This window comes from Larus michahellis, chromosome 4 (genome assembly GCF_964199755.1).
Source record: "Larus michahellis chromosome 4, bLarMic1.1, whole genome shotgun sequence".
Classification (NCBI taxonomy): Eukaryota; Metazoa; Chordata; class Aves; order Charadriiformes; family Laridae; genus Larus; species Larus michahellis.
In genome coordinates this window covers 17,636,321-17,648,320 of record NC_133899.1, presented here as the reverse complement: position 1 = coordinate 17,648,320, position 12,000 = coordinate 17,636,321, and the positions used below count along the sequence as shown (strand labels likewise).

At 36.6% G+C, this 12,000-nt stretch overlaps 1 protein-coding gene across 8 annotated transcripts in view; it reads right to left on the bottom strand.

Annotated features, from left to right (window-relative positions):
• CHD9 (chromodomain helicase DNA binding protein 9) overlaps nt 1-12,000 on the bottom strand; it is a 94,662-nt gene that overhangs the window by 65,066 nt on the left and 17,596 nt on the right. Inside the window, exon 2 of one of the 8 annotated variants that reach the window (XM_074583132.1) lies at nt 9,823-9,828. The exons of the other annotated variants lie outside the window; for them this stretch is intronic. Coding sequence (XP_074439233.1) covers nt 9,823-9,828 — 6 coding nt within the window. The remainder of the gene's footprint in view (nt 1-9,822; nt 9,829-12,000) is intronic. 8 annotated transcript variants of the gene reach the window in all.

The window sequence follows — 12,000 nt, the reverse complement described above, 5'->3', positions numbered from 1 at the left end:
TTGAAATGAAATACACTCCATCCACAAAGTAAGACAAAAGAAAGAAATGCTGCACACAGAATATATTGAACTTTTAAAGTTTTTTATAACAGCTCATGAACTCACACTAATTCACTGGGCCTCTGTTGCTAACTTCAGCTTAGTACACAGATATCAAGTGAAACTATCAAGCAGATGCAGCCTAGCATAATCTAACTTTGAGGCACACCAGCTATGAACAAGATACCCAACCTGTATATACAGCAGAATGACTGACCGAAAGCATCCAAGTCATCCAGATAGCAAAGTAATGATATTTATGTCGATGAGCCGGTACCAAAATAAATACAAACTGCAATGCAGACTGTGAAACAAATGCTGTGAAGACCGAAGACACAATTGTGTTTGACCATGACAACAATATGCAGGTGAAAATACACTGTATCTATCATTTGCATGTATAAAATTACCTCACATTAAAAACTGGAAAGGGGGTAAAAAGAGGTGCACAAACTCAACCTAAATAAATTAAAATTTTAAAAGCTACATTTTGCTCTACATTACTAGATAGTCTCTCATACTGAGGAACACCTAAAAACTGACAGGTGTGCAGCTTTTTCACCTGTGACTGGAAACGCAGGTTTGAGCTCACTGGGAAATCTCAAGATACAGGACAACCTTTTCAACACAGTAGATACAGATAGAAGATTCTAAATAAAGGTTTTATTTTAGACGTTGCACAAAGCTTTAAATTGTATATAGCAGATGAAATTTTTACTTTATTTTTAAGGAGAAAAGCACATTTGAGTAACCTATACATGCCATACAAACTAGAGGGCATGAAGTTGAGTGTGTTGAGATAGGTTTTACCCAACCTCTTCACTACACACCCAACAATTTAAATAACATAGGCACCATTCAGATTTACAGTCTTCAGTGAATTTCCATATTACTGTAAAAGCATTCAGGTTTTAGCTACTGTTTTCTTTTCAAGAAAATCAAGTAATCAAGTAATTTTATTTACCTTTAGACAGAAACCATGATTTATACAAGACAACAAAATCCTTACCAATGCCAATTTTAACACAGAACAACAAAGAATTGGCTGCAAGTGTGCAGAACAGAAAACAAAATTATAAAAAACTCCAAATTAAACTGAAAAAAGAGCTTTCCTCTTTCCATTTTCCCATGTTGCTACCTGCCCACTCATGTTCTAAATGGCCACTATATTTGTGTGCCATCAGAGTAATTTTCTCATGTTTTTCATTACCAATCAGAGGGGAAGACCAGAAGACAAAAACGCACCCAAACTACCTCCGAAAAGAACAACGCACAAGGAGCTTTTTATCCACCTTAATCCAAACGCCCAAGACCAGCTTCAGCATGCCTATTCCTAGCACGCTAAGGAACCCGCCCAGCATACGTCTCTTACCGAGCAAGAAAAAGCAACGGAACCTTAACAGTAGCTGGTTCTTGTCAAAACTTCATTTCAGCTAAAGTGTTCCTTCTACACCTCTCATGGGAGTGGCCTTGTAAGAAAACATTTTTCTAATTGAAAACAACCCTCCTTTCATCCTCATGAAGCTTACTCCTGCCACTATTTCCTTCCACTCTCCACCTCGAAACCTCTCCATTTGTTTTTTGTCCCAGAGTCAGAAGTCATTACAGTGGCGAAGGGCTGTGAACTGCAGAACCCTCTGCGCTCTAATTTTTATACTCTTCTGCTGCTTAAAGGAGTCACTCACCCTACTGAAGCGATGAAAGCCAAGGGCAAGTAGGCAAGAACTATGCAGAACTAGCAGGGACCTGCCCACCTTTTGTCTCAACGCCTCACTTCTGCAATTACCTACAGAAAGGAAAGCTGGGCTAGCTCAGAGAAACCACCATAGATCAAACAAAGCACAAAGCCAGATTCTCTTCCACAACATGTTTTAACAGCAGAATTTACTAAACTCTACTCAAATTTTGTAGTACGTTGAATCCAAAGGTAAAATAAGATGTGCTGTAAGCAATCATGCTCTTGGTCAGTACCAGGAAAGGATTCTATGATAATATCAGCAACCTCCTTTTTAAATCTTTTTAGTTTTTAAAAAAACCTATGCATTTTCACTGATCATTCACCGCAGAACAATGAAGTAGTGTGAAAGATGACAGACACGAAAAAAGATATGATTTGATTCTGTATTAATAGGGAAATACTGATCATGAGCTATTTTTAAACAGATTTCATATTCAGAAAGGCTAGCACGTAAGATCTCTGTTTAAAATAATTTTATCCACTAGAAGCGGTTAAGGTTAAAAGTTTACTCAATCTCTGAACGTGGCTTTTTTGTAGCATTCCTCAATACCTAACAGAGTAACCAAAATATTTCCAATTTTTGTAATTTCAGTGAGACAAAAAAAAAAAATCAGCTCTTAACATACATTAAAATTTACTGACAAAAATTGGGAAAAGTAATTTATTTTTAACATTAACAGCTAGGGAGTCACTAATATCATTAAAACCACTAATGACTGCACAGCGTATTTCCATTTAAAGGGGGGGCATACTACTTCCACTACAGTTTAAACCAACTTAAATATTTTGGTGTCGGCTTCAATGACACAGCTTTCTGTGCCAGAATCTCCAATATAAAAAGAGTACTTTAGTGTATCTGCAAGCCTGATGAAACCACTCCTGTTGACTCTAGTTTTCTCAATCAAATATTCCTGAACAAAATCCTCCCTCCGGCTGAGGAGGAAAACTAGATGCCTACAGAAAAGGAATTTATGAAGGAGACAGTGGTTTGAAAATAGAGATCACAAGTCAGAGGACACTACTGGGGACCAACAGGATTCAATTTCAGGCAAAGGGAAAAACCCCAAAGCAAAAAAACCCAAAACTTTTTTCCCCAGAAGTCCCCTAAAATAATTTCTGGAAAAAGAACATAGCATCCAAGAACCTCACAGGGATAACCGTTAAAAAAAAATAACAACCAACAAAACAGCAGGAAGCATGAACTTTTGGTACAGATCAAACAGAAAATATTCCAAGACGGGTCTCTAGAAACAAAAGCATAGCAATAATTTTTATCTCAACTGAATCTGGCTATTAGCAGAAGAGGCAGGACTAGACCCAGCGTAAAGCTCAAGACAAGAGAAATTCTTATCAATTTTAATGGAGTTAAAGTCAACAGAAGCTGCTATCAGCATAGAGCAGAACAACAGCCTGGTTAGAGATGGCACTGTGCTGCCAAGGACATCCTCAAGCACAGCCACGAGCACGAGCTCCTTCATAGCTCTGTCCCCAACGAGCAAGGCAGGGTCACCGCTTCTGAAAATCTCCTGAAATCAGTCAAAGCCTGTACACATTTGCAATTAACTATATTAAGCCAAAAAGCACACGGGGCTGGCACCATAAAACATGCCTCTTGTGTAGTATCTGGAGTTGATCAGATTTCATACCACCACATGATGGCAGGTCAAAGAATCCTCCATAGGATGATATAAATATGAGCGACAACACAGACACATCAAAATAAATTCGCCTAATCTTTCTAAAAAAATTGTTCTTACTAAACTTAAAGACCATAAGACACATGACTTATTGTCACTTGTATGTTCCTTAAATGAATTTACCTGCCTTCCCTGTGACAGCCTGTGGTCTGTAACAGCTGGTTGCTGCTTTTAAGACTTAGAACAACCAAAGTTCCTGCTAAAACAAAATTTACACATTAAGCTGAGCCATACCTGGGCCTCATGAGCAGCTGCTACAAAGATTTAGCAAAGAAGAAAAATAATCCAAATGTACTGCATCTTCTAGCTCTATTTCTTATCCTTCTGAAGTATAAAAACAGGTACTGTAAGCCATAGTATGTTGCAAGTCATGAAAGCTATGTTTTTCTAAGTTTGCTTAAAACACTATTAAAGAACTCTCCTACATGTGCGGTACTCAGATGGTACAGTGAAACAATTGTTTTTAAGATTACTTTTAAGATTATTTTAAAAGCCTACCAGTCAGAAGTCTCTGAAACAATGTTTCAAACTATAAGAAACAAAATGCTCAGAACCAAAATATTTGCAATGTCTTCTGTAACACTAAGATCAAATTCTCTTTTCTTTCCAACATAAAAACCAAAACTAAATTGTGAAATCATGAATACCTCTTAAAAGAGGCCTTCCTATCAATCTACGAAACTAGTTCTGGTTTGCAATTCAATATGCTATTGAATAGCATTATGCGCACATAGACGATATGCTGCTAACATTGAAATTACTTTCAAATGCAGACTTACTCCTGAAAAGGCAGATGTAAAAGATGGGAACATTTTCCTAAGATATAAATTAAAATGCTAACCTTTACAGTAAGACATCAAGGGAGCAAAAAACCCAAGTAAGTGCAAACACAAGCCAAATAACCCACACAAAAGAAAACCTGCCACATTTATGAAAGAAAAATCAATCTCTACTACAAATTATACAACTTTCAAAAACCTAAGACTTGTCAACTGCTTCTAGCCTAAAGCTACACTCCTAGATTAATTTATAAAAATTATTCAAATCAACATAAGAGTTCTCAATCTCATCACCCTAGAAATCCACTCACTTGTATTTATTAGCCTTAAGAGTTCCCAAATTCAATCCATTCAACACCTGAAGACAGACACTGCCTTGGAAATCCATGTAAGCAGGAACTTGTGTATATGTTTTAAACTGATAACGCACAAAGGAAACAATAGCTCTCCAGATGCAGGAGGCTATTGCATTGACAAAGTGCAAGGAATTATTTTGTTCTTTTTATATATTTAGAATTAATATAACAGCTAAAACAAATTGTAAAACCTGAGTGCACAAAGCACACAGACATCCGGACAAAAGCCAGATGAATTCCAAATGTACTTCAGATTCTTTGGCTTCCAAACCACTCTACTGGTTAACATCTTTACAAGTTCTGCTGCTCTCTCAGTAATAACACTTCACTAACACTTTATAAAGTGTTGATTTTCTACAAAACGTCTCAAGATGAAGTGCTGCTCTGGAAGTTTTAGAGGCAATGGTATGTCTGAAGCCACTTAAAAATTCTGATTTTGGGTAACAGCGTTAGAGAAAGCAGATAGTGGTTACCTGTGCCAGTGGATGGTCCCACAAGGAGCCCACTTGCACCCCCTTTGCATTTGACGCTGCAGTTCCATGTACCATTATTCTGCCTCTACTGCAGAAAATGGTGCTTCCCACCCCTTCCTTTCTCCTCACCACTGTTTCTATGGCACACAATTCTGTACAACTAAGATGAGAACTCAATCAGGAACTTCCATTCCTGAAAAAAAAACCCTGACATAAAAAGTTTCTCTGCACCTGAAGGTATTTCCCAGTTCAGTTCATAGTACAAATAGCTGCATTTGACACACGACGAAGTGGAAGAATAGGAGCTTTTTTCCATAAACTTTTTTCCCTTAAACTAATTATACTTTAGGCATACACTGAACTACAGTTTTAAGAGTCTATAGTATGGGTTGCTGTCTTTAGGAGACAATTTAAGATGGGTTTTGTTTTCTGTTTTCTCTATAATTAGGTACCACTTCTTCCAGGCACTAAGCTTGCACAATTCTATCAGTACACTCACATTACAGAATTGCTTTACACTTCTTCAGTGTTAACAAGACATCTGCTTGCAAATAATTATTTAGATTATTCAATCACACTTATTTTTTTAATTATGTTGCAGAATAAGATCTATTTTACTTATTTTTGTCAACTAATCTCGCCTTGATATCTGTAGGATTACTCCTGTAAATTGACCTAGCCAGAAGCTTCCTTCCTATGCTTGCCATCTGGTAACTACTTTTTACAAAAATGCTTCTCTTTTGGCAGATTTTAAAGACAATTATTGCAGTCATTTAATGAGTGTGCAATTATCTTCGGAAAAATTATATTCTTAAATTATAACCATTGTTACAACAGCAAGTACTTCATTTTAAGGAGGAAACACACACAAAGAATTGGACAGCCTAATTATTTGACAAGTGACAAAGGTTGAGGGAGACTTAAGAAAAGCATCAGTGATAGCAAGAAAGATTCAAAAAGAGAAGAATGACGAAACAATGTAACTCCACCCAACAGAGATGGTAATTACTAACAAACTCATAAAGCCTTTAGAACAGTAAAGCAGATACTCTAGCGCATTTTTGCTGTTCTTAGAAAGTTCAACAATTTTTGTCTCTCCCTTACTATACAGCTGCATTTTGAAAGGAGAAACAAGGCAAATGAAAAACGGAGAAATTAAAAATTATAATAGAAATTCATCAGTAAATGCGTTACCAACTGATCTCACAAACACGTACTTCCTTTCCCTAACCTATGCAATTTGTTATTTTTAAAAGAAATAAAAGGTATAAAAAGCTTATATGAAAGTTAGATAAAATGTATACAAAAGGGAATGCTTCATACACATTCAACTATAAATAAAGCTATCAAAATATCGCTATCTTCAATGAATGCATCGTTGGCAAAAAGCCACAGATTAGTAATGAAAACATACTATATACAGCTAGAGTTTAAAAGACTTAGTTCATTGCAGGAACTGTGCGACTCAGGCTCAGAGATGTTGCCCTGCTCTTCTCGTTAACTCTCTGCATTTGACTCAGCCTCACCACTTTCACTCCCCACTATTTGTGCGGGCCTTTTGGAAAATAATAAGAAAGCAAGCAAAAAAGCTGGAAAATACGGTACAAAGAAGGTCAGTGGAGGGATTACTTTCATTACTTGGACATACACGATAAACCTGTTAGGTGCTGGGAGATGACAACTGAATTCTGCTGCCTCACTGTGGTAGAGAATTTATTAAGCTCCTACAAGGAAGGTGAAAATTGTTCTTTAAGCACAGAAAATGAAAACCAGAACATACAACTCCTAGAAATGTTTAAAAGGAACATTCAGACAAAGATTTATATTTGTTAATATGCCACCTATAAAATTAACCATAATTAAAAGAACAGCAGTATAAATACAGTAGATATGCTGAATGGGAGCTATACCAGCATTATTAAGCATTTTCGGAAAAAGAACAGGGTTTTAAGGCTCTTTTGGTTTGGAGGTTGGTTTTTTGGAGGGTGTCAGGTTTTTTTACATTTCAGGATTACAAGATACCACTTTTAATGCTCTACCCCCAAACACAAATGCTTACTGAACAGACATCTAGATTTCAGTTTTCAGATGACGCAAAGTAGGGTAAATTTTAAGACGTATTTTATTACGCTCAGTCCCACTGAAAACTGCCATCCACAGCTTCACAAGCAATATATATAACAGTATCATAATTTTACAGTCTTGTATTTTACCAACGCTTAGGAGCCATATCCTATACACTTACTATGTAAAATAGCCAATCTTTTCTACAAAGAATTTATATACAGTGTGACAAAGAATTTATACATAGTGTGATCAGTTCATTACTTTAAAATATTTCTCATTACAGGCTCCCTTAAAATTAAACTATACAGAACGCAAGAAATACACTCTGACAAATAACTTACATTCCTGACTTTTATACGTTTTCCGTATCTACCAAGTAATTGTCTTCTTGTACCTACCATAACTAGCCAAGAAAACACATCACTGCTTAGCATGTATTTCTGTCATAAAAAAATGGTTTACAAGTAGAATAATCCAAGGGATAGTTGTCAATTTAGAGTTGTCTACAGTCAATTTAGAGTTGATACAAGAGGGAGGCACCTGCGAACAGAGTGAGAGGTGAAAGGCCTGTGACTATGCAGGACATGCATCTCAACAGCACATAAGCCTGAACTTTGACCAGATGAAACTTATTTCCATCTCTGATGACACGCTCATCTATGAGGTTAGGGCATTCTGATTTATAGGCATGTCCTAGGGTACGACCCCAACCAAGCAATCATCTACAATGACCAGGCTTTCTTTGCTAAACTTTCAACAAGGGCAAGACAAATTCACTCCAAAACTACAGTGTCCTCTGTTGCTATAAAACAAGTGGTAGGAAAGCTCGTGCTTGCAAGCACAAAAGCACTTGCAGCAAGATACTGGAATTAATGAATATACTGAATTATCAAGTTAGGTGTCAGACTTTTAGTCACAACAAGGAAAAAAGATTCACCTGATTTAAGAACTAAAAGTACCACCTTGTCCTATAGCACTTAAGATTATTAATAGAATATTATTGTCCTGTTTAATTTCAATTATTGTGCATTCATGTATGTTGCCGGAAGACATTAAAACCATTATTACAAAATAACATGTACAGTGAGATGGTTGTAAACTTCTCTTAAGACAGTTTATACTTCAGATTATCTTTCCAACTTCCTTTTTCTTCTAAACATGCAGAGCTGAATATTGAAGCCCGTATTTTTGTTGTCTTTTTTCAACCTTATGAAAAGCAAATAGATTATTTAGCTTTAGCAAACTCAAAACAGTTTTAAGTGGAGTTAAAAAGATCAGAAGTGTTATATTAATCAAAGCTGAGGCTACATGAATCTTCAGTCTGTTTCTCCGCTTCACTTTCTGTCCTCAAACTAACTGATGAAAAATGCATGATGTAAAATTAAGAGGCACAATTTATTTACAATTATAACCTAATTACAGCAGGCACAGAAAGTATAATACCAGCATAAGACATTCTAGATTGTTTTTAATTCTGCAGTATTATTACACTGAACAGATTCTATTAATTTTTAAATTAATTTCTATTAAAGAATAGCTGTACGGCAAAAATGTGATGAGTATGCTTGCTTTCAAATAACAAAACAAGTATTTAATGTTCTTTCTTAGTTTTAAATAACCTCAGCATAACTGTAGTTAAAGATCTTGGGTTGTCTGATGTTGGGTCCACTCCAAGAGCTACACTTCATTAACTATTTCATAACATAAAAAGCTTTCCTTTCTGGAAAACCCTCAATCATTATCAAAGTGAAACTGATGAAAATAGTTAAATCCACTAGTAATTGCTTCCTTAACACGTACAAAAGCCAGTATGAGACATTGTCTTGTTAAACAATAAACTTTCACCTTAACACATGGAAGTTACCAAAGTCTCTTCCCACCTAACTCCTAGCCTAAAAATAACCAGTTTCAGTAAGATTAATGTTCCCTCCAGTCCCTTACCCCACCTTCTTCCTCTCTGATTCAACTACACACAGGTGGAAAAAGCGTGAACAGAACAAACTCATCTTGAACTCTAAATTCTACAAAGTGATCAAAGAATAGAAGTGAGAATTAGAACTAAAACCCCCTCTTAGGATTGTAATCAGATGAAAGACAGATCTGAAACACTTCTTCAGTAATTGCTGTACTTTTTCTATTACTATTCATATGACATACACTGCGGATTTACAGAGACTTCTACATTGTTTGCTTCTGTCACTCCCCCATCAATACATTCCTCGCAACAGTTTGACAGCTACCGCTTCACAACCAGTTTCTGAAGGAAACATTAAACATCTGTCTGATTAGATAAACTCAAGGTCAGAATCCAATTTATTGCATACCCTAAAATAATAAAAACCAAACCAAGCAGTTTTATAACTGTTTTCTGTCTGTTTCATCTCAAAGTTCCAGGGGAAAAGCATAAAAAAAAGTTTAAATACTGTAAAGTTGCCTTATTTTCACAGCACGATAAAACCAAAACCCAACCCCCCAAACACTTCCGACACTCTCCACTGGTGTTAGAACTTTCCCTTTATTCCTAGATACAAAATAAAGCACTAAAACTGATGTCAACGAGATTGAAACAAGTCTTGAAAGTTCTGATGTATGCAACAGCAAAGTCACAGCACTGGAAAATTTTATTAGGCCTACTTTTCACTGCCTGGCTTGTATCCCACACGCTCCTCAAACACGATGCTAACCCCTGGATTTCTCGCCACCACCTGCACTTTTCCTGGAATCTGCTTCCTCTTCACCCTTCACCCCATGGTGAAGCCCACTCCTGGGAGACCACCAGCCTCCACGCTGCTGGTGGCAGCTCTGGGTTCTGCCATTGCGCTCGCCGTCAGGGAACCTGTGCGCTGCTCCGCCTGCAGCACTGTACACACAGTCAGAGACAGCAGCACATTTCCCCCGTAGCTACTATACCATCTGTCTTTAGGTTACCAACATAACTGACAAGAGTAGCTACTTGGGCTGTGCCCTCTTCTTCCCCCTCCCCGGCCTAGAAAGTAAGAAATGTTTATCAAAACCAACAGAATACATCTACCGCATCATTCAGTTAATCACGCTAATCTCAAATACAGAGCCATATACAAGTTCTATTAACGTCACACCACAATTTTACAGAAGTTTCACTCGTAGGAATTGAAAGTTACATGCTCCATAAACATAAGCAGAAGTTGTAATGGAGAAGCAATCTACTGAACTGACACCAAAGATTACGTGTGTTAAAACCTTATCTCTACACTGATGACATAAAATTAAAGGGGGGGGGAAAAAAAGTGTTACATTGCCCCCTTCACAGCCCAGTGTCCTGCAAACTAAGTAGAATCAAGAGTCAGTGGTTACGTTCCTTTCCTTCCCAATAATTTTTTTCCCCCAATAAGACACCATTCTGTATTCTCAGGTAGAGAGAATATAGTTATTACACCCTTTTTACAGCTTTCTGCATGTATATATTTGATGTTAGAGTTGCCTCTATTTCCAAATGCACAGGTTGAAAATTAGAAGGCGCTTATATTCCCTTTCCTTTCACAAATACAAGATACTTTCACTGTTCACATGTACCTGGATTTCAACAGACAGTCTCACAATTTTGGAAACCCTAGACAACCAGCAATGGCAGTTGAATACAAGCATTTTTCATACAGAAGCTACAGCTCCTTCTGCCAAACCAGCTAGCTGAAGAAGTTTCAGTCATTCCTGTCAAATCGAATTTGAGCTGGAAGCTACCAAGCAGTGCCAAACTGTGATGATTTTGAAGTACTAATTTACAGGTAATGCTGTCACTGAAATCACTCTTCAAGCATTAACAAGGAAAGCCACCAGTCTCCAAAACCATAGCTATAGCTTTAAAGACTGATACGTTTTAAAAACTGAAAGAATAATTATTTGTACCTTTGGTTATTAAGTCTCTCCTAAATTCAAGATGTATTTTCTTTTGATTTCGGAATTTTTTGAGCTGAAAAATTTGCAAGAACGTCGCATATGCTGAGGTTTCTAGCTGTAATAACAGGATTTTGCTGGTTACAGTATTGTGAAAAACATAACTTCACTTGCCCTATTTTGTTTGTTTTTGAAAAGCTTAGCTACTCTCTTCAGAGACCAAAGCAATCCAGAAGCACCAGTCTATATTTCAATTTATTGACACTTATACACTTCCTATAAATGAGAAGATGATGATACAGATGAAGATAAAGGTCAGCATTAAAAAAGACTACTTAATATCTCAATTAAAACTATTTGAAAATTCACTACATTACGTATGTTATGAGAAAGCACACCTAAGAAACAGGCTGAGGGATTGTCTTTCTGAACCCTTCAATGCTCACACAATTTTAAATTTCTCAGATAATCCAAAAAGCGCTCCTGTATACCATTGAAAAAGTATAATACAATTTTTATGCTCTCTTGTCCTCCTTGCAGAGAGCTTTAATATGTGCAGAAGTAGTGCATGTTACGCTCAAACGACTGCAGGGGTTTTTTTGGTTAAGCCAAAAGTAACAAAATCAAACATAAGCATAGCCTTTTCTATGTTTTCTATTATTATTAATCTTATCAAAAACAAAACAAGAAAGTTTGTATTTTTATCCAATGAGCATGACCACAAAGACACCAAGCAAAGGACCAAGTAACAACAAAACCCGTGCAATACTTGCAGGAAATCAGCCACACAAGCCGTATGAAAGCTCTTGAAAATATATTCCTATAAGCACTTTAAAAGACAATAAACCATTATATCTGCACCAAAAATCATAAAACCACCAATTTTCTCTGCTGTACTTGGGAAATATAAACAGTAGATGGACCAGCACCATTTTCTCTGATTAAATATTTCAGGTCATATAAACCTTGTTTTCTACAATG